Source organism: Myripristis murdjan, chromosome 10 (genome assembly GCF_902150065.1).
Source record: "Myripristis murdjan chromosome 10, fMyrMur1.1, whole genome shotgun sequence".
NCBI classification, from domain to species: domain Eukaryota; kingdom Metazoa; phylum Chordata; class Actinopteri; order Holocentriformes; family Holocentridae; genus Myripristis; species Myripristis murdjan.
In genome coordinates, this window is record NC_043989.1 from 27,373,067 (window position 1) to 27,400,843 (window position 27,777).

Genomic DNA, 27,777 nt, shown 5'->3' on the forward strand with positions numbered 1-27,777 from the left:
AAACGCTTTGGCCTCTTCCGCAGACTGAGAGGCGAGCAGACCAAACAGAGCAAAGAAAAGGGGGCACCTAAGATGCAAGTCCCCAAAATCCTGATTCAGGACTTCAGCGATGGAGTAGGAAAGGGGAGCCCGATCGAGGAAGAGGGGGAGGAAAAACTGAGCTCCAGGGAGAGGAGGAGGAGACGGAGAGAGCTCGAGAGGAGGGAGAAAGAAGAGGAGAAGCTGAGGAAGAAGAGAGAGAAGGAGATGAAGAAGGAGAAGGAGAAGGAGCGGGAGAGGAAGAAACCGCAGACAAGGGGGAAAAGTTTCCAAGTGCAAAGAGACAAAGGCAGTTATGACGTCGTCCATCCTGCAAACAGTGGCTCACAGACACTTAGACACTCTGCTTCTTATGCTGAATCCTACTTCTGACAAACAAATTATTGTCTAACTTTTTGGGATGTAAATAAAACAATTCTATTTTCAGACTCTCAAATGTTTTTTTAATTTTTATTTGGCCGGCCTGTGTTGTTCAAACATTGAATGGTTTCTGTGCCAAATGAAACAGGAAGTGCCATTTATCAAATTTCTCATAATCCCAGAAGTCCAACATAATTATTATTGTCCAGTAAAAAGTCAGAATAGAGTCGGAGCAACTATCCTGTTCCACACTGTGTGTGCCCTCCTTGCATATTTTAGCTCGGGCAATAAAAGTGATTCACAGCAGAGCTCTTGTACAGGCTTATAAAATCTGAACATAAATCAAGAGCAAGGGGTTCAAGCTGGCCAAGGTGTGAAACGTTATGCACACACACACACTTTCAGTTCAGTCCGTCTCTCTCCTCTCATCCAGCAGTGTCTGGTCACGGTGACTCCGTTTGCGTGTCGTCTTCACTGTCACTGGCCAGCACTTCCTGACTGGTCACTGTCTGATTGGTCATCTGAGAAGCCGTGGCAAACACTGAGCCAAAGAACAGCGAGCGGAACTGGGACAGACAGGGCGAAAAAAGGGGAGAAGATGCACAAAAAATACATGTTAATATTAAGAGAGAGTGATGCAGAAAAAATAAGAGTCGGTTGAATGAAAAAAAAAATGTTTCTGTGAGCGACATCCAGCCATTTATCCGAGGCTGCAAGCTGTGTGCACACATTCGGATAGAGAGCTGTAGATGTCAATATGATCAGCATGATGGGTTTTTGCATGATGCTAGGCAATGAAGACTGTTAACAGCACACAAATACTTTAACTAACCCATTCACTGCCTTATGCAAAGAGAAAAAATAAAAATATATGCTGGTTTGTACTTGAAAAGCACAAATATGCAAAAGAACAATTGCCAGTGTGGTAATCTGTTTTGTCTTGTCTCTTTTTATTGTGTGATACGTTTACTCTATGACCTGTTTTCATGACTGTTTCAACCCTTTATTTGTGTCCCTTAAGTTGCCCCATGTTGGACAAATAAACCTACTGAGCTTAAGTAAATATACTGGTTGTATTCGTTGTTAAAAAAAAAAAAAAAAAAACCACTTAAAAGACATAAAACAATATGCTAGTCCTGCTATACTGAACCATAACATACCTTTTTATTAGGTGGCCTTTCTGTATCATCTGTCTCCTGCTCCTCCTCCTCTTCCTCGTCTTCGCTGTGCGGCCTCGTCCTGTGACAGGCCACAGCAGGCTGATGTGAGTATGTATGATTAGCCGAGGGAGGCGAGGGTGGACCTGCAGCCGAGGTCCCTGGTGCAATGCTGGTATCCATGGCGATGAGGTAGGAGTCCATGTCATCGTTCAGGAAGTCATCAGGAGGGGGTGGTGAGGCTGCTCTGAGGGGTTCAAGAGAGAAAAAATAGATGAACAAAACAAAACAAAATGAAAAAACAAACAATTTTTTTTTTTTTTTTTAAATGTCTCCTTGACTTCCATCTCCATGATCTTATCTTAACTAGCCTCACTAACATTTCCAAAGCTAGACCAAAGCAACAGCAGCCATGTCCTACATGAACCACTATTTAAAAATACAGCATGCTCAGGTCATTTTTTTTTTCAATTCTAAGACTTACAGCTGTAATATTAAGCCTTCTCCTACGATTGTTATTTTCGGTCTATTCTCAGCTCCAGATGGTTCCAATCTCCCTGCTCATTCACAGGTCATTGCCTTTTGCTCTATTAGCTACACACTCATAGTTTCATTGCAATGGAAGGATGTAACCCCTCTGTCATACAGCCAGCGGATCAGACACAGTAAGATGCAGAATATCAAGCTGGAAAAAACTCAGATGCACCCACAATGGTTCCATTAAGAGATTGTACAAAGCCTGGGACTCATTCATGTACAATGTGCCTACTTTACGTGGCCTGGAGCTATGAACTCATACTTCTAAGGCTGGTCTGTCCTATCCATGCTTAAATACACTATGATACACGTGTTCTGTTTTGTTTTGTTTTGTTTTTCTGTGATCTGTCTATTTCAGATGTGGATGTTGTTGCTGGTTTTGCTTTTTTCCCTGGTATGCCTTATTTCTCTGTACATATCTTTCTTTTTTTTTTTAGATTATGCAAATGTATTGTTGTCTATTAATAGTAAAAAGCTGCATAAATACAGTAATTAAAAAAAAAAAAAAACAGAGCATACTACACAATCTCAGTAACAGAATCATCTCTGATATGAGGGCTAGTTACCGTTTGGTGTTGTTTTTACGGAGACTGGGATCATCGGAAAGCGTGGCCAGCACGAAATTCACCTCCAGAACACTGTCTGTTACTGACAGCACCACAGGACTGAGACACAGACACACACACACAAATTGTACTTGTCATTCTACAATGTTGACTGAATAACAAACAATCTGTATGTGAGCAGCTTTACCTGCCTGGCTCGTCAAAGTACATAGAGATGGGGAGACCAGTAGACTCTGCAAACACCAACAAGCCCTGGAGGGAAGATGACAGGAAATCAATTAGCAGTCAAACCAATGCTGCGTACAATTTGCTCTTGCCCTTCCTTCATTAGTGTCCATGCCTTCATAGGACTTCTCTCTCCCACCCTGTCTCTTTGAATCTATCATCCCTCGCTCCCTCCCTCCGTCTCACCCGTAGCTCCTTCAGACAGAATGTGATGCTGTTTTGAGCTTGAACGGCAAAGTGGTCAAACTCATCTGAGGCCAGACACATCTCTGTCAGCATGGCCTTGGACTGCTCTGAGAGGGAGAGACGGAGATAAAGAAGGACAAAGAAACAAATAATGGCATCAGAGAGGGAAGGGAAATAGTATGGGGATTATAGTTTTGATTTTTTTTTCTACAAATAAATAACAGCTCAGTTGCACATTAAGGTTGTTTCACACTGAATGACTGACAATGGTACAACTGCAATGCACGTAGAAATTTCACAGACACCAAGAGGCAGAGAAGTTTGAGAATGATGTTTAAGCACTGCAACATCTGAGATATGGATTGTGCAAAAGGATCTGCAAAGCAAAATTAAAAAGGTCTCCCTTATGTTTTTGTGCTATTCAGTGCTCATCTCAGCAAAAATCGGTGTCACAGTGTCACAAAATGTATCTGCTGTGATAAATTTGCAACAATTTTTTTAAAAAAATGCCTTAAAGGAAACGCTGTTACCTGCTTCATCCTCCACATGGTTGCGGAACCACACTCGCTCGTCACTCAAAGACACGGTCACTTCCTCCAGAGACAGAGGGAAGTGCACCACCGTGTCCACCAGCACCCTGCGGAGCAAACAGGCTGAGCTGCAGGAACCACTTTATGACAATATATAGAGCCAGCACCAGCTTTTTATGAAATACTGGCTATCAGTAAGAGTCATCCACTGCGGATGTATTGGAGGTTCCTCCTTAGCCACAGCTGTATTAAAGGACACTGTAAAATATGTCAAGGTAGTTCATTTTCTTTGTACATTTTATTTACTAGACCAATAATGTGTCTTGCAAATGAATTCTTCCCCAATCACTTCATACTGCAGTTACGTTTGGTCACATAGTTACACTTGTCTTTTCAATAAGACTTTTGCCATGCGATAATGCATTAATCGTCAAGTCTGTACGCTCGCATGCTGAGGTCGCCTGGCTCACATTGAGTTGAGATCTCAGTTAGGTGTGGAAAGCATGTGGGTACAATCTAGACAATTTTTTTCAATACATATGGTGGAATATATCTGGGAATATATCCAATCACACACAGTTTGTATCCAATCAAGTGGGTCGCATTTAAGTGTCACATCTGGACACACACACGTGGACACAGCTAAGTTCCCATCTAGCGCACACGACCACAAAGTCACATTGAAAAGACAAATGTCTAAATGTATCAGAAGCTTTTCCACCCTGACAATAATAAATTACACTGAACTTTCTGTTCATGTAAGTGGTTATTTACTTGAAAAAAAAAAAGCCGTACTAGTTAAAACCCAATGAGTACTAACAAAGAAGATAAAAGAGTATGTTATTTGTTGTTCATAACAGACAATTTTTTACAGACCTGGGTTGGACTCGGAGTGTGTTGGCACAGCTGTCCTTATCAAACACAGCCTGTAAGCTCTCGCTGTCCTGGAAAGACAGGTTGTGTGTCTTCAGTAGTCCTGCAGAGCACAGACACGCAAACACAACAACGGCTCTTAGACTGCAGATTGTTGTCACTGTTAGTGTTATGTAATGCTTTCAGTCAAGCGGTACATCTAGCAGGGATAGTTACAAATCACAATTTCTATATTGCTATTGTTATAATTGGCCTTATAGTTCATGTTTCTTGCATTATCCAATGTATTACATAGTTCAGGGCAGCTTGGCTGCTAAGCAGAGGACAGACAAAGCAAAAGCCAGATGTATTTTCTCTATCTTGTTATTTAGGTCTGTTGCATTAGATACACGCCCAGTCAACATTCACACACATAGCATCACACATTCCAGAAACAAGGCATGGACAGTGGTTGGCCTGTCCATGTCCGGGTAACTGGCCAATTATTCTCGGTTGCGTTTAAGTCCAACCTATGTACGGGGCAGGCCCAAGCCCAAGAACATAAATGTGTATCATTTCCTAATATCGAGGCTCATTCTGACTGAGATCCTGCGACAGCTCTGTCACACTGAGACCAGCGCTGCCCTGCTTTATATGTGACCAAATAAATATTATATCTGAGAGCTGAAGATTGACTCCGGTCTGTCCTTGGGCATTCAACAAAAGAATCGGGTGCTAACACTATACTGACCCTGAATCGAAACTTTGTCCTAACTTTACACATGGGGTGGTCACTGCTGATTCCCATCCCTAATATCTAAACCGGACAATAAAGGCGTCCAAATAAACTGAGGAAAGTGGAGTGTCCGCACCATATTTACAGTGCAGCGCAAATGTGAGGCGGTTCTTCTGCCCATCCAGCTCGATGTGACACTTCTCTACTGTCTTCTCCAGCGAGGCCAGGGACCTGAAAACTGCCTGCACACTCTGACTCACACAGGGAGGGAGAGGAAGACATATGAGAAGAAAAAAAAAAAACGCAAGTAGAAAATATTCAAACCAATAAAGAAACCATCGCTCCTTCCTTTCTCTCAACACACCTTGATTGCCATCTTGCAGCGAAAGGCATGTCCACTGGGGGTGCTGTACCTGCAGAAAGACAAGAGGGATGGTAGTTTGATACCAGGGCCACAGAAAAGACCGCGGACTCACACACTCAGATGGTGTGCATGAGCAAACACACAGGAGCTGTACCTGCTGAAGAAGAGCGGTGCGAAGAGGAAGCACGCGTATGCAGATCGAGAGGAGTTTACAGACCGCAGGGCCAGCTGCAAGACAGAGCAGAGACCAATGAGAAACAGAGTTAGACATTATAGTCAATGTACAGTGATGTGACGGCAGCATCAACAGAAAACAACACAGCAAAACAAAAGTCAACATGCAGGGCAGCTTACCCCGTCCTCCTGAGGCTCCAAGTAGAGCTCATCACCTATCCTGGACAGCGAGTGGATCGCTTTGGCCAGCACTGGACAGTACACACACACACACACACACACACACACACACACACACACACACACACACACACACACACACACACACACACACACACAGTCATCATGACAGCTAAACCAGCACCTTCACTGATGTTGTGACGTCTTGCAACAGTGGAAAATGTTACCTTTCACATTTCCTCCAGTGACGACGCAGTCCATTTTGCCCCTTTTTGACAACTTTTTCGTTTTTTCGTTAGCCAACTAAGGCTAAAAGTTAGCCGAAACTAGCGGCTGCTGCCCTTTACGCCGGAGTTATGACGTTTGGACGCCAAGCTGGGTTCCCTAAAACACAAACATACTTTATTATATTTTAATTTGTTACGGTTTTACCCTCCATGTAACAAAAACGCATTGAAAACACAGTGGTGCGCGCCGCTTCCGACAGCACACTCGCCTTGTTTACGCCGCCATAACGCGTTTCCGCACTCTCCACCAATCAGAGAGCCGCGTAGTCTTGTAGGCGTGGTTTGGGGGGTAAGCATGCGCAGTGGACGTCTGAAGTAACCACACGTACAGAGAATGAAAGGAAGAAACAAACAAACAAACAAACAAATAAACCTGTAGGGTCTGTTAACTAATTGGAGTAAATCTGAAATGTGTGAGTAATTTAATATTTTTTGGCAATTGTGACTTCTGAGTTTAAAATTTTCAATTGTGGTAAAATATGTTTTAACATCAAAACATTTGCGGAAAAATTGGGAATGTTAAACAAACTTGACGCTGTTCTCCACTCATGTATTTATTTATTTATTTATTTATTTATTGTGTAAATCTTTATTTATTTATTTATTTATTTTTTGCATACAATGTGTGGATCGGTTTAAATGAGACAAGGTTATTTATTAGAGGAAATTTTGTGGTAAGGACAAAAAAAAAATCTAGTCAATATTAATAACAAAATAATTCCAATAAAATGTTGCTGTAGCAGTAGAATCCATGTTGTCCTGAAACAGGGCTCTTATTTTGGAGTTCATAACTCTATTAAAGGGGGGGGTGTGTGTGGGGGGGGACTTTACCTAATGGATAAACCGGTCTACACAGATGGGTGCATATAGAGTTGGGATGCACCTTCTTGAGACGTGTAAAGTGTGGTATAGTGGCATTGGAGTAATCATGCTCCATCATAAAAATGGGATTTTTTTTTTTTTTTTTTTTAATGTTATGTTTTCAACACACAAGTGTAGACATATTCACATTTTTGGTCTGGCAGAAAAATAAAGAAGACAAAAGAGTTGCCAGACTTGCTACAAATGGAGCTGTGCAGCCCCTGGGAGGCAGTTTCATTCGCTTCAGCCTTAAACCACAGGCATATAAATAGCAATTATTGCCACCAAAACGCCCTGTGATGACCGCACCACGGGCCACAGTGGAGAGCCAGAGGGTGTGTGCAGCAATATGTCAGGGCAGACAGAGAGAACTAGGAAGGGAGGGCAGCAGAAAGAGATAGAGAAATACACTGTCAGTGCAAAGTTATCTAGCCTCACTGGTCTTTCTTGTTGTGCTGCCTTTGTGCGTGTCAACTCTGAGGAACGCTGCTCTACTGTCTCTCCTCCCGTCTTTCTCTCTCATGATGTAAATGACTGTCGCTTAAGAGGTGGGACTGAGAAACCTTTGTACACAAAACCTGGAGGGATCTGTCGAGAGTCTTGGACAGAACTTTGAAGGCAAAACTGAACGGGGGGAAGTCAGAGTTAGCTCAGTCTGCTTTTCTGCACAGCTGAGTTTTGGATGTAATAGGAGAGAGAGTGTTGAAACTTTTTTTTCCATATCACAGAGGAGTGGACGTGGTATTGCAAAGGATCATCTGTGAGAAGGAGCAAAATACACACAGAAAAACAAAGAATACCTTGCTGAGGAAGGTAAAAGTCTTAATATCTTGAGAATATTTAAAAGCAAGCTGTGTAAACGGTGATCATGGGAACCATCTGGAGCATTAAGAAGAAAGAAAACCTTTCCATGCTTTTGAGGAAAAAAGGATTCTTTTCTTGGACAAAGGGGTGATATCTTATTGCACAGAAGACCCTCACACAGAAGTAATTCCAGGTGTCATACAGTCTCAAGTCTTCTTGTAAATACTCACATTTACCCAGCGGCATTCCTGTGCCCTCATTGCCAATGTGTTTCTGTGTGACTTTTGGATTTGATATACAGTAGTTAGACCCGTCCCAGTAAAACTCCTGGATGTCTCAGTCAGGCGGCTCCACGACAGACACCCAGGCCCTTCTGCAGTCCATGCTGCAGCGACTGAAGCTCCAGCCGGGCACGGAGCGCTTGGGAGGCCTGCACCCCCCCAGGCCTGACACCGCTGCTCCCACCTGGGGGCAGAACGGACTGAAAGGATCTCCCAGCCTCCAGGCTGTTGCCAGAGTAAACAGCATCTCTGTAAACGGGTTTGGGACAGCTGCGGCAGAGTCGGCTCAGACTGATGACATCATCAAAGAGCCAATAGAAGAGGGCAGAGGGGTACTCATTAATAATGGCAACCCCCAAAAGGGGCATGAGGGGAGGAAGTGGGATTCTAGGCAGGAATTCGGGATCCCTGCGTGGGACGGCAACTTGGAAAGCAGTCCCAGAGGCAGGGAGGGACAGCAACCAAGCCATGGTGGTCAAATAGACAGGGGACAGGAAACAATGGCTTCTTCTCCGAGACTCATTTCCTCCCCCTCCTATAAAGACAACAGTGATACTGATAGGGGTGAGAACAGGGGCTCGGGACAGGCTGATTTGCCGGCGCTCAGCCCAACGGGACAGCAGCTGTTTCCTGCAAAACCACTTAAGGATGCTGATGTCACTTTGTCTGAGGGGACAGAAGATGAGATACAAAGGGAAAAGGAGGGGAATGGCAATTCTGCAATGAAAAAATGCATCCCCTGTGAAAACCTTTCAGTGACGGATGCTGTCACAAATGTCTATGACGATCAAGGTTCACTCCCTGATGCTTCACCTTTGACCTCTGGAAGCCCACAGCAGAGTGAGGCCCAAGATGGCTCTCCCACTTCGGTCCAGGGATTTACACCCAGAGTGTATGTTTGGTCCTTGAAGGCCACAGAGACAAGTCCAGGCACAGGGAGTGAAGACGAGAAAACGTTGCTGGTGGAAAATGGAGGTAGCAAAGACACAGAGGTTGTCTCGGCGAGCCAAAAGACAGTGAACGGCACCTCAGAAAAGCAACCCAAAAAAACCTTTGAGACTAAAACGAGGTGGACACAGAAGATCAAAATGAGATGGGCGGAGAGGCGCTCAAGTTTGGGGAAAAAAAGAGAAGAAGCTGGAGGGAGAGTTGAGATGAAGAATGGAAAAGAGTTTGAAGTGAGTAGTGTTCTGTAGTTCTGTTGACCTTATATTTGTCAAAATTGAAAGATGTCTTTAAATTGAAGTGCAACATTGAAAGACTTATGTTCTCTACAGTTTCCAGCTCCAAGCCAGCCACCAGCTGCAGAAAATCCCATCAACATGACAACCAAACAGGGGGAAAGGACCCAGGATTCAGTAGACAGGACTGATCCCGCTGATAGCCCCACACTCTCAGAGGACTGCACCGCAGAGAGTCAGATCAGGTAATCAGCCAGAAAATATACATATATAAATGTTCTCAAACCAGCCTCAGAGAAGCAGAACATGTGAACATGTGAACATGTGAACATGTGAACATGTGAACACTTGAACACATACAGGTATAACTTTGGTTAACCACCTGAAAGGTTCACACAGGCTTTGATACGACTGTAAGCCTCCCAGCAACATGAGGAAGATATGTGTGGAATCTGTGAGAGGTTACCACACATAACTGCAATATTGACGATAATGATATGATGATATTGCCTACCGCACCCCTCCTCTCTCTCTCTCTCTCTCTCTCTCTCTCTCCCTCTCTCTCTCTGGTCTGATGTGACAAACACACCCCTGTCACTCATAGAGGCTGTCACCAGCCCTCTGTCTTCACCCTGGCACTCAGACTGAGTTATTTTATATTATGGGAACAATGACATGAATGTTTTAATGGGCTCATGAGGCTTTCACTCCTTATAAGGAGACAAGCTCACACATACCCTTACGCAGTCAGAGAATCATCCACAAAAGTTCACAGTTGTGTATGTATGTATGTGTAATGCACTGAGTTTAGCAAATCTCATGTTGTGTCACAGATCCATCAGCGACTTTGAGTTCAGCCTGGGGCCCTTCAGCCTGATGGAGGAGATCCTCACAGGTCAAGAGTGGGCAAAATTCCTAAATCCTGCCCTGCCAGCCTTCTCAACCAATCAGAGATCATCAGAACAGCCATCAAGCAAGCCAGAAAGCACTTTGAGCCCTCAAGGCCAAAATGGGGCCCAGTCACCAGTGATCCCGAACCAACCAGCAGGTGTGAACAACCACTGGAGCTTCAGGGGAAGTGAGTCAACCCAAGTTTCAGGTTTCAGCATGGCACCGGTATCAGCTGATGTCTCCGTGCCTGCCAGAATGGACATTTCAGAACCAATGGAGCACAGTCACACCCAAGCAGACATGGAGTCAGAAGAGAGCGGAAAGGGAGTGGAACATAAAGATCAAGAAGCTGTTACCTATAAAAAGGTAAGGTATCAACCAGCCACTAACGGGCCATTCCAAAGAACATTCCTTCATCAAAATGATCATTTCTGCAGGCCAAGTTAGTAAAATGACTGGATTATTAAAGACCAACCCATAAAAACATTTATAACTTTTTATAAACTTTATCCTTTTGCGACAGATTTTTACCTGTAAAAAGTTCCATGTCACTTTTACAGGTTTGTAACTGAGTTCAACACTTTGCTTGCTGTTTGTTTTTCCTCGCAGCCTGCAGATGTTTTGGACAATTTGGCCTTGAAGAGCAGAGTCCTCCTCAACAGGAAGAGAGCGCATCATTCGCAGGAGAAGGGAGGAGAGTGGCTGCAAGCAGAGGAAGGGGAGACAAGAGACAAAAAAGAAGCAGAGACAGGTCAGACCAAACTAACACTCTCTCCACATTCTGGCTAAAAAGTCAGCGTCTGGGCAGTGGCATATGGTGCATTTGAGTTGGATCGTTTTTTTAAAAAATGTGAAAGACAATTCTCTCTGTTGTCTCTCTTGTCTCGCAGATGAGTCCCAGTCTTCTCCGAGAGCAGCCGGTCATGAGACAGAAACGCCAACAGAGGAGAATGTCTTCACATTACATCCCATCAAGTCTTCTCTTCCCTCCCCATCTTCCTCTACTCCTCCTGTTCGTGCACCCCGCAGCGTGCTCAAACACTCCATATCTCAGGACTCAGAGTCCTCCTTGTTAATGGAGACCGTCCCAAAAAAGGTAAGTATCTGGGCATTCTAGGGTACAACGTCCTTTGTATCACAGCGCCTCCCTGTGGTGTGAAAAAAAAATGCAGCTAGACAGGATTGCTGATACTGATGAAGTGGACATGTTAAATGTGAATAAAGTGACATGTACTCTTATGATTGCTGAAATGAGAGTGAAACTTTGTTTAAAAGTTATCAGCTAATATTTTTGTGTAATTGGCTTTAATATCTTTATGTGTTTTCCATTTTCTGTACGTCTTTCTTGCTCATCTTCTCTGGGTCAGAGGCGAGTTGAGGAGACACGGCGGGTTCGTTTCGCAGAGGAGGTGATTAGCATACCAGCCGTAGAGCTGGATCTGGATGGTGCCGACTCAGAGGAGGATTCTGGGACAGAAGAGGAGTCGGTGGTAGAGGAGGAGGAGGCTGAGATGGAGCAGACAGCGATGGAGGAGGAGGTGGCACCGGCACCGCGGCCCGCACTCCCTGCCTGGATACTTGCCCTGAAGAGGAGAAAGACGGGGAGGAAGCTCAGACATTGACCACAAACAAACTGCAACAAATATCCAACTCCACAAGTCATTTGGCTGAGTACTGAGCCTCAAAGACTTGTTTTCCTCAGCAAATCTGCCACAGAGGGGAGATAGTTTCACTATAGGGAGGACGTGATTTTCAAATAGGGCAGATCACTCCTGGAGCACTGAAACAACTTGACCCAAGAAAATATAAAAAAAGGAATTGAATTAAAAACAAGTGAAATTATCTCACCCAACAAAGAGATTTTTTTTCACATTTTAAAGACTCAATTCTAGATTGAATACCATGTAAAAATGACTATTTATTTGCAGTGTGATCATTGTTTCTTGCCTTGGTTTCTCCTTGGACATGAGAGCACCTAAGTGTATCTATTAATTCATTAGCTCTTGTCTGGATTTCATACACAGAGCCAAAACAAAATGGCAAAGAACTGCATATGTTTATTGATTTTCTTTGACATTCAGGCTCCAAACTCTGAAGTTTTCAACCTTAATTCAAGCAGCAACGCCCTGCCTCACATTCACAACATTTTCCTGCACAACTACCTTCTATTGGCGACTAAGCACTTAGATTAGCCCTGGCTGGTCGAGCGGTTCAATATAGCAAAAAGCCCAAATCTCTAATCTCAAAAAGTAGTTTTTTTCCTGCCTTTTCCAGCTCTTTTTTTCATCTAATCAGGTCACATCCAGTGCCTGAATCAGCTAACATCCCTCTGCCATCTTTTGGAGATTTCCCCCAAACTGTTGCCTTGTCCTCCTGAATCTCAGAGGGCGCAGCAGCAGACGACTGTGCGGTTCCACTGTACAGTTCCTGTCTCCCGCTCTGCATCATCTGTCTCTTGGTAATGGCTCCCTGTCTGGCACTAGTCGCATCTGCCTGCCTCCATTCTGGCAGAGCCTGTAGATGGAAGAGACACTGGCTGGAAGGCGAAGCTGTGGCTGACTGTCAGTGGTTTTTGCTCCTCATTGTTCAGCTGGTGAGGCCCTGTCTGAGAGCTAAAAGGAGGCTAATGGGCACTGAGCTACTCCAGCTACAGTGCCATCCTGAACGGGCCTCTCCTCTTCATAATGTTCTTCAGAGGATTATCAATTTTGGCCTCTATTGTACACATAATTCCAGGCCACTGGGGAAGTGCAGTGCCAGTGTTGATGGCACAGAAATAAGTGACCTCCATTCTAGTTTTCAACCTAAACCACCTACAGTGGTGCCTCCCTGTAGATGCATGGGAAGTAAGTGAATCTGCAAGGGACAGGCAAAAGCTTAAGTTACAGCTCCCAGGTGTTATGCTCAACACCTGGGTATTTATGAAGAAATGAAGATGATCTAGACAAGGTCAAATCCACCTCAGCTGCCTTCATTGTCCCATCTTAATTTATTATATCTTCTGAAGGAAAAGTCATATAAGCTGGCAAATTATTTCTGTTTTTGCACCCACATGCATATCAAAGAGCTGCCAAGTCACTGACTGTTGTTTTAGTTAGTTAGTTCGAGAGTTTGGAAAAAACTCTGTTAGTCCTCTCAGTCTCCAGATGATTTCTGAGCTAGAGAGCTTTGTGCCACTGTGTATCATACTCTGCCATTTCCTTTAAATGTGTAATATTGACTTTTGTGTGATTAAATTAGTACATCAGTCCTCACGGCTAAATGCTGTCAATTCCTCTGTGTCCTCACTTCACAGCTCTCTCGTCTCATAAATAACTGTCGGGGCCATTAAGAGGCTCTTTAAGGGATCTATTAGTGCCCCGGGTCAGAGTCTACAATGAGAGGAGGGGGCACAGCAGATGGAATTGTGTGGTGTCGGGTCGAACGACACAATGATAGAATAAGAAGGATTTTCCTCTGAGTTTGGACTGTAATTTACTGTGATGGGGGTTAAAAGGTAAAGCAAAGAGAGAAAGAAACAGGGAATGACATTCACAGTGTTGTCTCTTTCTTGCCTCTGACAACACACAGCTACACGCTCAGTCGGTATCTTCCTGTGTGACACTGATCTTCCTTAGTCCATTAGTCCATACAGTATCATCTCCTATGCCATCTCCCAGAAATGGACTAATAATGGCCCATTTGGAAACCACAAGCCACACGCTCATTTACCTCCTACCCCCAACACACACACACACACACACACCTCACATAAGCACGTCAATATTGGCATGGTTTATGCCATTAAGAGGCTCATCAGTGCTTCTCTTTGAGCAAACTCCCTTTTCCCCACAAACATTCAACATCAAACAAATTCCACAGCAAATCTGCAATAAAGAAGGAACGATATGGAGAAATTCAGATGTATGGACATGCAGGTTTAATACATTATACATGTCTACATTTTCCTTTGGTTTGGAGGTAGTATGGATTTCTAAGACTGTTTATACCAAAATATCTCAGTTCATCTAATTTCCAGTTCCATGTAATTTGTTTTACACCACAATGAAACAGTATTTGTGGGCGGGACATAACACAAAGAGATGTATCTTTGAAAAGTGTGAAACAATGGGCAATCAGGAGGGGAAAGGCCATTTTATTTGATCAGAGGGGCGCGTTTGCTCAAAAATGCGATGTTTTTATTGGTTAAAATTTTTCAAATTTTATTCATGCCTACTGGTGCAGTATAAATATATAAAAAAGTTGTTGTTTTTTTGCCATTTATTGTTAAATAGTTAAATATTCTGGCATGGAAAACAAGCTGCCGAGTTGAAAATTTTATGTAATTTTTCATTTCATTTGTGGCTTTAAAGTTTTATGTCTGTAGCTTTAACAAGCAGTAAATACATGGCAAGGATTACAATCTTACTATTGACAGTGAGTGAAAGGTCCATGGTTTCATAAGTAGTATAATGTAAACTGTATATTACAACCATTCTGGATCTGCAACTTAAATCAACTCAATTTGAGATTGAAAAGGCCCTCTAAACAGCTTTAATGCAGTACACATTTTGAGTGTGTTGAACATTACTGGATGGATGTGAAGCCATTATAACACAAGATGTTTGTGTTGTTGTTTTTTAAATGGTGTTTAGTTGAGCAGGGTGGAAAATGCATTCTGGATGGGTTTCAGATGACTTGTTAAATTGGCTGAAGTTCAGTGACTGAAATGGACATGGAAAACAAAAACTTTTATTTTTGCTTGTATCAAACCATTATGGGACTACTGAAGTCACGTGTATGGTGGCACTCTAAATCAAGAAGAGACCATGCACAGTTGCATTGAAACTATAAAGATGACTTAAAATGGTCCTTTATTTTTAAAGATTTTTTTTCATATTTCTGCTTTTTTCATATTTCTATTATTTGATAGTTACAGGAGATAGAGACAGGAAAAACAGAGGGGATCACATGCAGCAAATGGCTTGGGCTCAGATTTGAACCAAGGCTGCTATGGTCAGGACTCAGCTTCGTTGTTTGTGATTTACCAGATGAGCTACCGAGGCACCCTGGTTCTTTATTTTTGTGTAACTGGCTATCTAAGGTGTTGATTGGACCTGCTTCATGACAAAGGAACTCACCAAAGTTCATCCTAGAACTCCAGAACCCAGCCTTCAGTTTGTCATGAATCCTTCAGTCAGCTAGACTTTCCCTGTAATTTGTCTGTATATTACAGCCAATAGGACCCTGTCATCCGGAAGAGACATGATGAATCTCTTGCTAAGCAAAACAAGACACAGGCCATCTGAATGGAATCCGCATAGAGCTCAAACTGAGAAGATGCTGTGATTGCCACAGCCACACATGGTGTTATTATCCCAAGTCAGACTCTCTCACATCACTAGTTTGCTATCTGCACAGCTCCATTTCATTTGCAGTCATCCACACCCAAACAATTAACATCGCACACTTTGTTTGATTTGGAGTGTGCTTATTTGCTTGTAACCTTACATTGTTTTACATGAAGTGCACACTTTTTTTTACACTGTGGGTTTTGTTGACCTCTTTTATAGGCCTAGTTATTAATTAAATTCTTTGTTTATGATGGTTTTGCATCTTTTAGGTAAATAAAAACCAATTTTTTCATCTATAACTCCTGCTTCCTCATTGGCTCACTGCTTGTGATGATGAAAAGAAGCTTCATGAGGCACTGATGCTTTCTATCAAACTAGTTCACTGAAGGGTTCATTTCTGCTCTTCATTTTCCCAGTAAGCCCTCTACTGGACAAAGGCTGTAAAACAGGCAAAACTATTACCGATGACATGATCAGTTTGACGTGTGTAGTACTTTGCATCAGTAAAAGCCTGTGAATTAAATGACTGTCAGAAATGTCAATAAATAAACAAATAACTTGTATTACCTGTGTCTATTTTTCTTAGTAGTCAGTAGTCGGATCAGTGACTGCATACCTTCTCTTTGAGTTTTTATACAGGCAAGCATGAGGACCTCTCTCACTGCTGAGAGAGATTTGGCCTCAGCCATCTCTCAGAAGACAAACAGCCTGAGGTGAGATCAGTCTGGAATTGGGAAGAATTTCAGGAAAAACCTTGGGAAGACAAACATTGTTGAACATGACGTTTTTAGAGAAAGTGCTTTTGTGAGAAGTTACAGGACTTAGTTTCAAGATCCCTGAGCACCAGTTGGATCTGCTAAGCAACAGGGTTGATCTGATGCTGTCCTTGGGGATCATCAAGACCTCATAAAGCAAGCGGTGTAATCCAGTGGTCCTGGTGCCAAAGAAAGATGGCCGCATTAGGTTCTGCATTGACTTCAGGGACCTGGGTTACTGGCAGGTTCCACTCACTGAGCAGTCGAGTGAGCTGACAGCCTTCAGGACACCAGGTTCTCCTCCAGTTCACGGCCCTGCCATTTGGTTTGCACAATGCTCCAGCGACCTTCCAGAGGCTCATGGACCTGGTTCTTTTTCCAGTTTTGCTGCAGCACATCTTGATGGCATTGTCATTACAGTGTGGCATCAACACCGGCGTGAGATCAGTGGTTTAATGGGTTGATCTAAATGTTAAAGCCTTGGGTTAGATCTACCTGATGTGATTCCTGTGTGTAATCCTGGCCCACAGATAAGGTATACGTAGTGTTCATATATGGTCGTGCAAGTGCTTATTGGTGGTTTCCTATGTGGGTGGGGCTGGATGAACAAAGAGAGGGAGCTATGAAATTGAAGGAATGTTTGGGGCGTGAGGGAAGAAAAAAGAGGGAGCAGAGAGAGAAAACCAGGGAGCAGTGAGAGCAGATCTGATTTAAGATGTGTTAAATTAATAGAATGACTCTTAGTTCAAGAAGATCAGCCATGCCCAAGGGAAAGGTTCCCCTGAGCTGAATACCTCAAAGCAAGAGCAAAAGCTGTATTCTACAGCATCTGTATGGACTTTCATCCACTCCTCCATTTCCTGGATATCTGTTGGTGAGATCGAGACATTTTTGTTTGCTTTCCTTTTTTGCAATGCACTGCTGTTTTTGAGTTATATTTTTGCAATTTGAAAGGGATTTTTGCCTGGGGACTGTTTTTTTTATAGACATTGTGGACATTCTGAGAGACACCACAAATGTAATTAAGTGCAAACTGTTCCCATAGATTTAATAAAACTGTTTATTGAAAGAACATCTTTTGGTCCGTTAAGTTCTCCACTGAGAGTTGATTGTTGTGATTGTTACAACAGTACCACCTGGAAGGAACATCTGGAACATCTGCATGCTCTCTTGGATCATTTCCACTCTGCCAAGTTGACTGTAAACCCATCAAAGTGCATCTTTGCCTCTTCGGGTCAGGGACAAGGAAGCAACTCCAGTGCTTTCCGGGCATGTCGAGCTTCTATCATCACCCCAAACTGCAACTCTCTACCAGGGAGGCTCCACTTCCAGACCTAATTGGATCCCAGTGTCCCAATCAAATCCAGTGGACAGAGGAGGTAGTAATAGATTTGCACGACATCTAGCAAACATTGAGTAAAAAACTGGTTCTGTACAGTCCAAACTTTGAAATTTTCATACTGCAATCAGATGTGAAGCTTCTCCAGAGATTGCCAGGTGACTGACATCCAGTTCCCAACATCGGCTGGAAACTGTTCCCCAGGGAGGTTCATTATTCGACGGTGGAGAAGGCCATCAATTGGGCCCTTGACTCATTCCATTACGACCTCCTGGGTGGAGGATATGCCCTGAGATGAATCACTTCAGTGAATGGAAATGATGAAAGATACCAATGGACGGTTTTCCCCCAGGTCATAAATGGCACTGCAACTGTTCAGATCCAGAATTTAGCACATCTCAGGCAAGGACAGCTTCACCACTGACTACCTTTCTCACGAGGAAGTCAGTCACTAGCAGTCACTACCTCTCTCCAGAGGTAGTCATGGGGGTGATGGTCACAGCCACACATGGTAATTTTATTCCAAGTCACACTCCCTCACCTCATTAGTTAACTACACAGGTTCATTTGATTTGCAGCCAACCACACCGAAACAATTAACATCTCACAGTTTGTTTAATTTGGAACCTGTTTATTTCCTTTTAACCTTACATTGTTTTATATGAAATGCACACATTTTAACATTGTGGGGTTACACAGGCAATTTTCTCTTATATAAATCATTTTCTCCTTGGGGGACGTCCCTTCCTGGCAAAAGGCATGACTGAAGGCTGGGGACTAAATACTGAAGCCAGTTCACTGAGCCAAACCATGTGTTGGTTACCCCTTGTGTGTTATTTGGTTTGGCCAAGCCACTATGTACAGTATGTTCTCTTGTGCGTCAATGTGTTAGGTCAGTTTGTTCAGTTAACATCTTGTTTAATTGTTGTTACACTATACTGAGTAAAGTTATATTTTGTTGACTTGTTGGTTTATGGTGGTTTTGCATCTTTTGCAGAAATAAAAAACTTTTTAATCTACAACACCTGTTTGCTCATTGCCTCACTGTCCCTATCAGAAAGCCTGGTCAGTAAGTGAGACAGCTCCAGAGTCATATGAGCTCTTCATGTCTGGTTTGATGGACAGCTGGCTGCATTGGCTTTGAGAGAGGGATGCTTCTATCTGAGCTCCTGAAACCTGGGAGAAACAGGGATGGAGGGAGAAAAGAATGAAGAGGACATGAGGTCAAGGATTCTTTTAACAAGTCCTGTGAAAGAAGATTTCTTTTCATGTGCCTTCCCAGGGAGAGGTCAGAGATCAGGTTCAGCTACTTGAAGGAGTGTCTTACTCAAGGACACTTCAGCAGGCAAGATGCTGAATCCATATAAACAAGGACAATGAAAAAGGACAGTTTATAGTGAGTTCAAGTGAGTTCTTTTACCTCTTCAAATTTCTTGGCTTTGTACTGCTCTGCCCCTTGCAGGAAGTTCAGTAGGATAATGTCACAGAGAACTGTGCCCTAAAGCCACATAACACACTGATGAGCAGTCTGATAGCTTCAAGAAAAAAATGTTTTCATGGATTTTGATTGGATGAGAATGAAGTCGTTACCAGTCCAACAGAAGTGAAGGCTGCCACCAGGTTGATCAAAGTAGGAATCGTGTTAAATTTCCCTGCCTGAAAGCACAGAAAGGGACACAGCAAGTTTGATGACATGCAAGACAGACAAAGGAAATGTACATGTTTCAACCACTGACAAAATATTGTAAAGATGTTTCATATCAAATAAAATGTGTTATGTACTAAACGCTCTCCAAGAAAATGTGAACATATTTGTTGTATTCACAGGGATGGGGGTTACACATGACTGCTAGCCAAAGGAGAGCAGTTTAAAAACTAAAATAACTTAATAGTTTCAATGGACATGGGGGTCCTAGCAGTTGCAGTGAATGTCAAGTGCAATTTCAATGCAATAGTCCTGCACAACTCACAATGCCAGTAACCATAATATCGAAGCGGATGGCATATGCTTTATGGAGCGTTCGAAATTCAGTCCCATTCTCTGTCTTAAAATATTTGGCAAACCTGCAGACAAAGAAGGAAGGGCAATTAGTGAGGACAGACAGGGGGAGACGATGGATTTATTGTATGGCCAATGATGGAAGGATGTCAAGAGGAAGAAGAAAGTAAATAAGAAAGACAGGAAACATGTAAATGGACTGCTACCTGAAGTTGTAGCCTTTGGAGACGGCATTCTTCATAAATGGTGCGTCCAGTCGAGTGAAAGAGTACCTGGGCTCACATAATTTAATGTTTAGGTCCAGGTTACATTTCCACTCAATGTTTATTCCTATTTCTCCACCCTGAAAGGAGGACAGAGACACAGACACAGGAAGAAATGCACAGTGAACATTCACACCTGTCTTTTATTTGGTGACACAAAAGTGGGGCATAAAACAAAGTGTAAACCTCAGCAATGTTTTCAGAGAAGTGTTGACTGATGCCCCACTGTTCCTTAGAAGGCTCTGTCTTCATATCACACCAGTTCAACACCACTTACTATCAACCCCCCCCCCAAAAAAATGGTCAATGCAGATGAAATTTGATTTCACATTTGTGTATCCAGTTGCCACCTAGAATCAGGAGAGCAGCTGAGGAGGAAGAGGGAAAGAGAAAGTGATGAAGATGGAGATAATACCTTGTCAGCAAGGGCTTCCACATCATGCCCGATGTATTTCAACACATCCCCCACCCGAAAGATGGGGCAGTAGGGAGTTTTCACTGGGTGGTATATGCATTTCTTGATATCTTTTGCAGTCAGATTGGAAGGGAAGTTTCCTCTGAGTGAGAGAGATTATTTCTCGTTGTTATGATGCATCATATTTCTCACACATATCTCACAAGTGTTTTTAAGTTATCATAAGGGTACCATATGCTTGAATGTGTGTACATGTGTGTTTGCCTTGGCGTGTGTGTGTGTGTGTGTGTAGCTCACCTGGTGACATTGAAGAGTGGGAAGCGGATGCTGTTCTTAATGAAGATTGTGAAGTTTTGCACATCCAGCATGGGTTTGCTGAGAAGGAAGGGGAAGGACACTTTGAATGAGACAAACGTGGTATATATATATATATATATATATATATATATATATATATGTGTGTGTGTGTGTGTGTGTGTGTGTATGTGTGTCTGTGTGTGCATGTGTGTGTTTGTGTGTCTCACTTCTGGACCGAGTCATTCTCAGCTGGACACCAGCCCTCAATCTCACAGCTACCCTGGGATTCATTTGAGGCTTTAAGGCAAACACCTGTTATTCTGCCTGGTGTGGGGAGAGGGACAGAGAAAAACAGAGAGATAAAGAGATAAAAAGAGATAAAGAGAGAGAGAATCTTTCACCTCCTGTTTCTGAGGTATACAAAGATACTCAAAAGACTTGTTTTGATCAATTAAGCGTAATATCTTGAGTTCGTCAATTGCCCAAACCCATATAATCATCCCTATCTACACTGGCGATCTCCAAAAAGTCCACTCCCAAGAATTCTATATATATTGTTTCATCATTTCACATCTATTTAAATAACATGTTTACACGTTCCTTCACTGCTACAAGTAAAATAAAATGTTACTGAAAGTGAAAGTTTCTCAATATTTCCACTATCGACCATTTGTGTTAACAAGAGCTTGCTGTCGGTCTGGCATCAATTCTGAAAGTTTTTGCAGAATCTGAGAATTCACAATTGTCCATCTTTTTCAGATCATCCCCAGTGTGATGTTACAGCATTTTCCCTTTTCTAATGCTCTCAAAGATTTGTTGACCATGGAGGGAAAGCTGAAAGTCTTGAAAAGGTTCAGACTGTGTAGGGTTAGGTTCATTGTACTGCTGGAAAACGAACCCTCTTCCTTAAACCAGAGGAGGTTACATCCTCTGCACAACAGAGTACTTCATCCTGTGCAAATCGCCAAAGTGTGGAATTAGTGAAACGGCTCCACACCTGAATGTTTCCACCATATCTGACTGTAGGTTTTAAACACTGATGGATTAATCTTTCATGTGTGTGATGCCTGACAGAAGCTCTCCAGTGGCAATCATAAAGTTCAAACGCTGACCAGTGCCAAATATTTAGACTTCTTGTATCACTGAAGAATTGATGTGGATACCGTTAGGGCTGCAGTTTGCCAGTTGTCTTTTGACTTCACTTTTATTACGTGCAGAAAGGAGTCCTTTGCTCCACTGGCTTTGCAGATGCAGATGCTGCTCACTGTCATGAGGATGTTAGCTTGACATACTGGTCTTTAAGAGGTCATGCTGGGTCTTCCTGAGCTTGGATGAAAATGACTGCATAGTGTGCATTGAGCTCTCTACCTCAGAAACTTTCAAGTTACCTGTAATTTGACACTAGGGTAGTTTTTGTCACTGAGCTCTTTTGATATTGTTATAAAATACTGTATAACTGACATATTTATTAGTGGACATCCTTATTTAAAGTTAAAGCACTAGCAGTGCAAACAAGATATTCATTCAATAATACCACCACTTTTTTTTTTCAGTGACAACAGAGTTATTCTATCAATCAATCAATCAATCAATCAATCAATCAATCAATCAATCAATCAATCATACTTTATTTGTCCCCAAATCACTTGAGCTGAACTCACCATTGCCAAGGTAGGCATTCAAATGTTTCTCACAGAATTCATTTGTATCACATTTGAACATGGGTACAGTCTGAAAAAGGACACATACACACACACACACCGTTACACATGCCAACACGTACAGAAGCGTTAAATATTGATATGACAAAGAGTGGACTATTTCACTGGGAGGAGCTAAGCCTCACTTGTGTGTTTGAACGTGGACTCACCTCTGCACATTTTCCCTGGAACTGATTCTCTGTGATGATGAGTTTGGTCATGATGCAGAACACAGATGCACCCTGAAACAAGGCAGATTGTCAGCGATATGTTTTTTTTACGTTATCTCATGTAATATTTCTCAGTGGGTGGACTGAGTCAAGCAATATGAGGGGTGTAAACCAAACATAGGGAACTCTGGAGCCAATGAGTTTTAGCTATGGAGGAAATACACAGGGTTTTCACATTATCATCATCATCATCATCATCGTTGTCATAGCTGTTGTACATTTGAACGTTTCTCTCTTAACTTGGACTGATTGGATCCAGGGAATACTGCGGCTTTATTCTAGCTTGCTGCTGATAGATTAAAAAAAAAAAAAAAAAAAAAAAAACTTGGTTAGCTAAGTACCATGTTCATTTCTTTGGCCACTCTGTCATCTTTATTCAAGAATGACCATAACAATGTATGAAGAGAAAGAGACTCACTACACTACTGGTTATGTGTAACATTTCAGGATGGGTGACTAGCCACATAGCCGTTTGCAGTTTGTTTTTTAAAACTACACCAAAAAAACTAAGCTCTTCCTAGTTATAAAAAAAAAAAATGCAAAAAATGTTCTTAATTTTCACGTACAAACAAATGTCCAAATGTTGTAAATTATTTTGAAGAAATGGGGGAAAAAAACATTTATTTGTTCCACAGACAATCGAATTTTTGATCCAGAAGTGTTAAAAATGCTGACAAATTGGGGTCCTCTCTAGATGGTAACCCTATTCTCACAAATCTAGGTCCAAACTCTCGGGTTACTGTGGTGAGGGTCAAGGTTTGGGTTATGTTCAGGATTTAGAGTTGGGGTTAGGGTTAGGACAGAGAAAAGCACTACTGTGTTGAATCAACTGTGCATGTGTGAGAGTGTGCGAGAGCTTGACAAATCTAGGGTTACCATCTAGTCACAACCGCAAATCCGAGACAAATGATGACATGACCTCTGAGGCCTGACAGACTAACTCTTGCGGTCACCACGGAGCTCGTGAGAGTAACTTTTCACTCACATGTTTTGGTAAACACTGCGGTCGTAAAAGCTCCCTGCCTCTCTCCAAAGACTGACTGACTGAATCAATCAGCCAATCTATCAATTAATTAATGAGGATGCTTTGACTGTGTAAAGGTGTCCTGAAAATTCAAAATGGTCAGTACAGGCTGTCCAAAATGGAAAAATGATCGTAATACTAACCATAGAAACAAAACACTCTGATGAGGCTTAAATCAGTCAAAAGGATAGTATTTTTGTTTTGAATTTATTTTTTTTATTAAGGCAGACAGTTCATGTCCTTAGTTCTGATGGCCATGTCACTGCCATTTAATTCCTGTTATGAATTAAATATTGTTAATTAAAGATCATTTCGACTGCAGTGGTTTGATAGTGACATTTGAGAAAAGCAATTGGCCACTCGCAGATGTGCTGCACAGAGATTTAACAGCAGCTCAGAGGCTTTTACGCACTTCAGCATCAGCTTCTGCTTCACTGCTTTTAGAAAACAGCAGCGACTCAACTGCAGCTTTAAAGCAGCAATTATTAAATAATAAAACCAATACGATGTTGTTCATGCACCAAAAAGGTTTACACAGTCGCTAAAGAAAGCAGTTAATATCACAAAGTACCTGCATGAGATGTGATTTTTTTTTTTGCATTAGTGTTTGAATGAAGTGTTATGTGGTTTTGACACTGGATTGTGTGCAATAATTTCTGCTGCTGCTTTTATTATACTATGTTATGCTGCTCGTATGTGTTTTTTTTTTTATATTTATCTATTTATTGTTATATGTTATATGTTTGTGTTTTTTGAGCTGCTGGATACCTGAATTTCCCTGTGGGATGAATAAAGTATTTTCTATTCTATTCTATTCTATTCTATTGGGGCATTATCAGATTTTCTTGGGTATTTGGAATGGACCAGTCAGCGCTGACAAACTGTAAAGTACATCCTCTCATAGCTTATTTCTTACTATGAATATTTTCAATACTAAACATTCAAGTCAGATGCCTGTTTAAGTGTAGAAGCATCAGAGACTGAGCCTTCCTGCGCATTTTGGAAATTAGGAGAACATGAGCAGTCTATTGCTTTTACTGTTGGCTGTTTTTTTTTTTTTTTTTTGTAGTAATATTTGATTGTTTTATATATTTGTGTACATTCATATAATATTAACGTAAAATATTCAGTGTTATATTATACATGGTTATTACATACAAGATCAGGGTTTGGCTTCTTTGCACCTTCCACCTAGAATCACCACAACACTTTAAAAATTAATTTTCTTTGTCCCTCATGGTTATTTTAAGTCCATAATCTTAAACCTTTAAATTCCCATTTGTACCTGTTTTAACTAATTTGGATGCTTCATTGTACTCAGATGTTAGTTTCGATTGTTTGTTCTTCTTTTTCTCGTATTTTTATCATTTTATTTCTGCTCGGTGCCATGGTAAAAGTGGGGTTTGCCCTCAGTCATTTTAAGGTTTAAATAAAGGCATTATAATATTAACTGTGAAAGTGTTATCCAAGTCCAGACCCACCAGGGATAATTTGACAACTTTAGATTGTATTGAACACTCGTCCCAGAGCCACATCAGTGCTTTGGACAGTCAAAACTTGTCAGTTTCATACGAATGCCACTGAAAAATAAACGCTCTGTCTCACTGGAAAATATGCCAAGCATGAGCAGAGACGCACAATCTCTGAGACCGCAGCTGTAAATATTTTTTAAATCGACATCTTTCATGCTTCAGCGAAGAAACTGCAAGCCACCTGAGCAAATTGATTTGAAACATATGAACGCACGTCTAAATCAATGACTTTGAGGCAGAATAACCAACAAATGGGAAACCCTCATGAACGCTGACATAATAAGCAGCTTGTTCATTAACAGAAACACTTAACCACGGTTGCAGGATCAGTGACGGCACTAAGAGCTCACCCTGAAGATCTGAGTACCTCATCTGCACCACAGACCACCAGCCGCGTCTGGTTTTTGGATTTCACCTCTCACCGAGTCCAAAAATGTTGCGCAAAGATAATTTAGAAAAGGCTAAATTTGCATATGTGTGTATGTAACTGTGTGTGTGTAGCAGTGAAAGAGTGGAGTTATTAGAAAGCAGCGGTTGGATGAAAGGTCAGAGGTCATGCATGTCTGGGTGTTGGCCGTGTGTTATCAGGGTCCCCCACCTGTGAAGGGGAGACGTAGTCGGCCACATCCATCACCCGGTTGTTATGGTAACCGAAGCCTTTGACTTTAGTCATAACAGAGGACTCAATGCCTGTGTCGGTCATCTGGTAGGCCTTTTCGTGGATGAAGACCCACCTGCAGGGGGACAGACAGGACGAATCAAACTGAGGAACTGAACCCGAAATGAAGGAACTGAGTCTGAAAAACACAGGTGTGCTTGTTTCCATGCAAACCTGCAAAAATAACTGAGAGTCTGACACTTTGCCACCTGACACACACAGAAACACACACAAACATGCACACACACTGCAAAAGTCCATCTTAACAACTCAGTTTATCTCATACCTCAAAAAACATGCTATGAAAACAGGATGGGAAAAACAGAAGTCAATGTAGTTTCACTCTGTTTTGTTATTTTTCTTCACAGAAGTGAAACTATCTTCAAATTTAGGTGATTAATTTATTTAGGTATCTATGTATTTCTTTGGTAAGGACAGAGCACATTAATGAATCAGTATGGAATGGTGAGATGTAAACATGCCAGATAAGCAATAATGGTAATTTACATCTGTAGTGCCTAGGTGGGTAAATTAAAAAAAAAAAAAACACAAGCATCATAAGTTACAAATACAAATATAGAAATGTATAAATAGAAAAAGACAAAGTACATTATACATATGTCTAATTACACTGCCAGTATCAAGAAAATGAAATTCTTGATCTGCACTGGGAAACACTTGTTTTCAGTAGAAAATGTGAGTGAATAATATTTTTTGCAGTGCAAATACAGCATGCAGTGGGTGGCACTTTAACAAACGGTACACTAGCAGGGATTTAAAACACTTTTCCATTCACTTTCCCTAAAATCTAAGTAAATAGATAGCAGAAGTGGAAGTAACCAATTACATGCACACTTACTGTGATTGAGCCTTTTTCTACACTTGTACTTTTTTTTTTTTTTTTTTTTTTTGAGTCAGTGCTTTTACTTCAGTACATTTTTGCTTGAGTACTTTATTTTAACTCACATCCGTCACAGAGAACAAATGATCAGTGGCAGGTTGTGGAAACTTTCACAATGAACGCTCCGTCAGTAGAGTCAGCAGAGGAGGAATCTGCTTCTAGTTTGTTTTTTCATTTTTTTCACAGTTTGTTTTTTCATTTCCCAATTTCCAGTGAAAGTTGCGCAATGAAAAACTGCAGACGGTCAACGGAAGCACCCGCCATTAAGACTCAAGTAGCACAAATGTGGAATAAATGTGGGGAAAAAACAGCGAAAATATTAGTGAGCAGGCCTGGCGATGAGAACCACGTAGACTCAACCATCATATAATGCTCTTATTCCATATTTGTCAATCGAGTCAAGACGGCCTAGGCTTCAATCAGCCTTTGGTACAATGCATCTTTGTCTCATCCTTTAATAAGTGCATGGAAAAGATCACACCTAACAAAGTTTAGTGTTTGGAAAAAGTAACTTACTTTTACTTCAGTATGTTTTGACAGCCATATCAGCAAAGTAACAGTACGTCTACTTGAGTAGCAATTTGCAGATAGACAGATGGATAAATAGATGGATGAAGTTAATCACACATGTTGAGACATGTACACAAAACACACACACATCCTCACACACACACGACTGACCCGACAAAGTAGGCGATGATGAGCAGCTGCACGATCCGGTTGATGATGCCCACAGACCAGCTCTTCACCACCACAGACTTGGTGGTCTCGTAGGTGAAGAAGTCAGACACGCAGCCCAGCAGCTTGGAGGCCATAGCTGTTCTGTCAAGAGAAGAAAAAAAAAGCTGTTGTCCGGTCTCAACAGGTGCCCTCTGAGCTGTGTGGTGGACTAAAACTGGCTAAAGTTTGCCTCTGAAGTGACCAGGAAGCTCAGCTGTGTCCGCTCTCTCTCCTTGTGGTGGCCTGAGCCCCGCTGGTACATCACTGATTTGGTGACTCAAACTCCCTGGCTCCCTCCTCTCACTCGCTGCCTTTGTTTCCTCTGTTTATGAAACTAATTGTGGACCTCCCCTTCCTCCTCCATATGAGCCAGGGTAAACACATAGCCTCTCCTCTGGCC

At 42.0% G+C, this 27,777-nt stretch overlaps 3 protein-coding genes across 3 annotated transcripts; 1 reads left to right on the forward strand and 2 right to left on the reverse strand.

Moving 5' to 3' along the window:
* Nucleotides 1-430: 430 nt before the first annotated feature.
* On the reverse strand, nt 431-6,427 carry rad9a (RAD9 checkpoint clamp component A). The gene is made up of 12 exons (XM_030061763.1): nt 6,134-6,427; nt 5,907-5,977; nt 5,707-5,780; nt 5,553-5,601; nt 5,325-5,439; nt 4,477-4,576; nt 3,601-3,707; nt 3,071-3,177; nt 2,847-2,911; nt 2,660-2,758; nt 1,560-1,803; nt 431-965 (listed from the first exon to the last, which is right to left on the reverse strand). Exons 1-12 carry the CDS (start codon nt 6,165-6,167, stop codon nt 843-845), a joined length of 1,188 nt encoding a protein of 395 aa, XP_029917623.1. The 5' UTR covers nt 6,168-6,427; the 3' UTR covers nt 431-842.
* Nucleotides 6,428-7,645: 1,218 nt separating this feature from the next.
* Nucleotides 7,646-13,460, forward strand: LOC115366076 (nucleolar protein dao-5). Its single transcript, XM_030061308.1, has 6 exons — nt 7,646-9,317; nt 9,417-9,565; nt 10,154-10,577; nt 10,821-10,962; nt 11,102-11,307; nt 11,579-13,460. The coding sequence occupies exons 1-6, from the start codon at nt 8,190-8,192 to the stop codon at nt 11,831-11,833; spliced, it is 2,304 nt and encodes a 767-aa protein (XP_029917168.1). The 5' UTR covers nt 7,646-8,189; the 3' UTR covers nt 11,834-13,460.
* A 4,802-nt stretch (nt 13,461-18,262) lies between these two features.
* p2rx3a (purinergic receptor P2X, ligand-gated ion channel, 3a) lies at nt 18,263-27,689 on the reverse strand. Its single transcript, XM_030062051.1, has 12 exons — nt 27,339-27,689; nt 25,697-25,832; nt 22,483-22,554; nt 22,274-22,343; nt 20,840-20,936; nt 20,613-20,690; nt 20,316-20,457; nt 19,844-19,980; nt 19,609-19,702; nt 19,229-19,294; nt 19,059-19,136; nt 18,263-18,814 (listed from the first exon to the last, which is right to left on the reverse strand). Exons 1-12 carry the CDS (start codon nt 27,470-27,472, stop codon nt 18,692-18,694), a joined length of 1,227 nt encoding a protein of 408 aa, XP_029917911.1. The 5' UTR covers nt 27,473-27,689; the 3' UTR covers nt 18,263-18,691.
* Nucleotides 27,690-27,777: the final 88 nt, after the last annotated feature.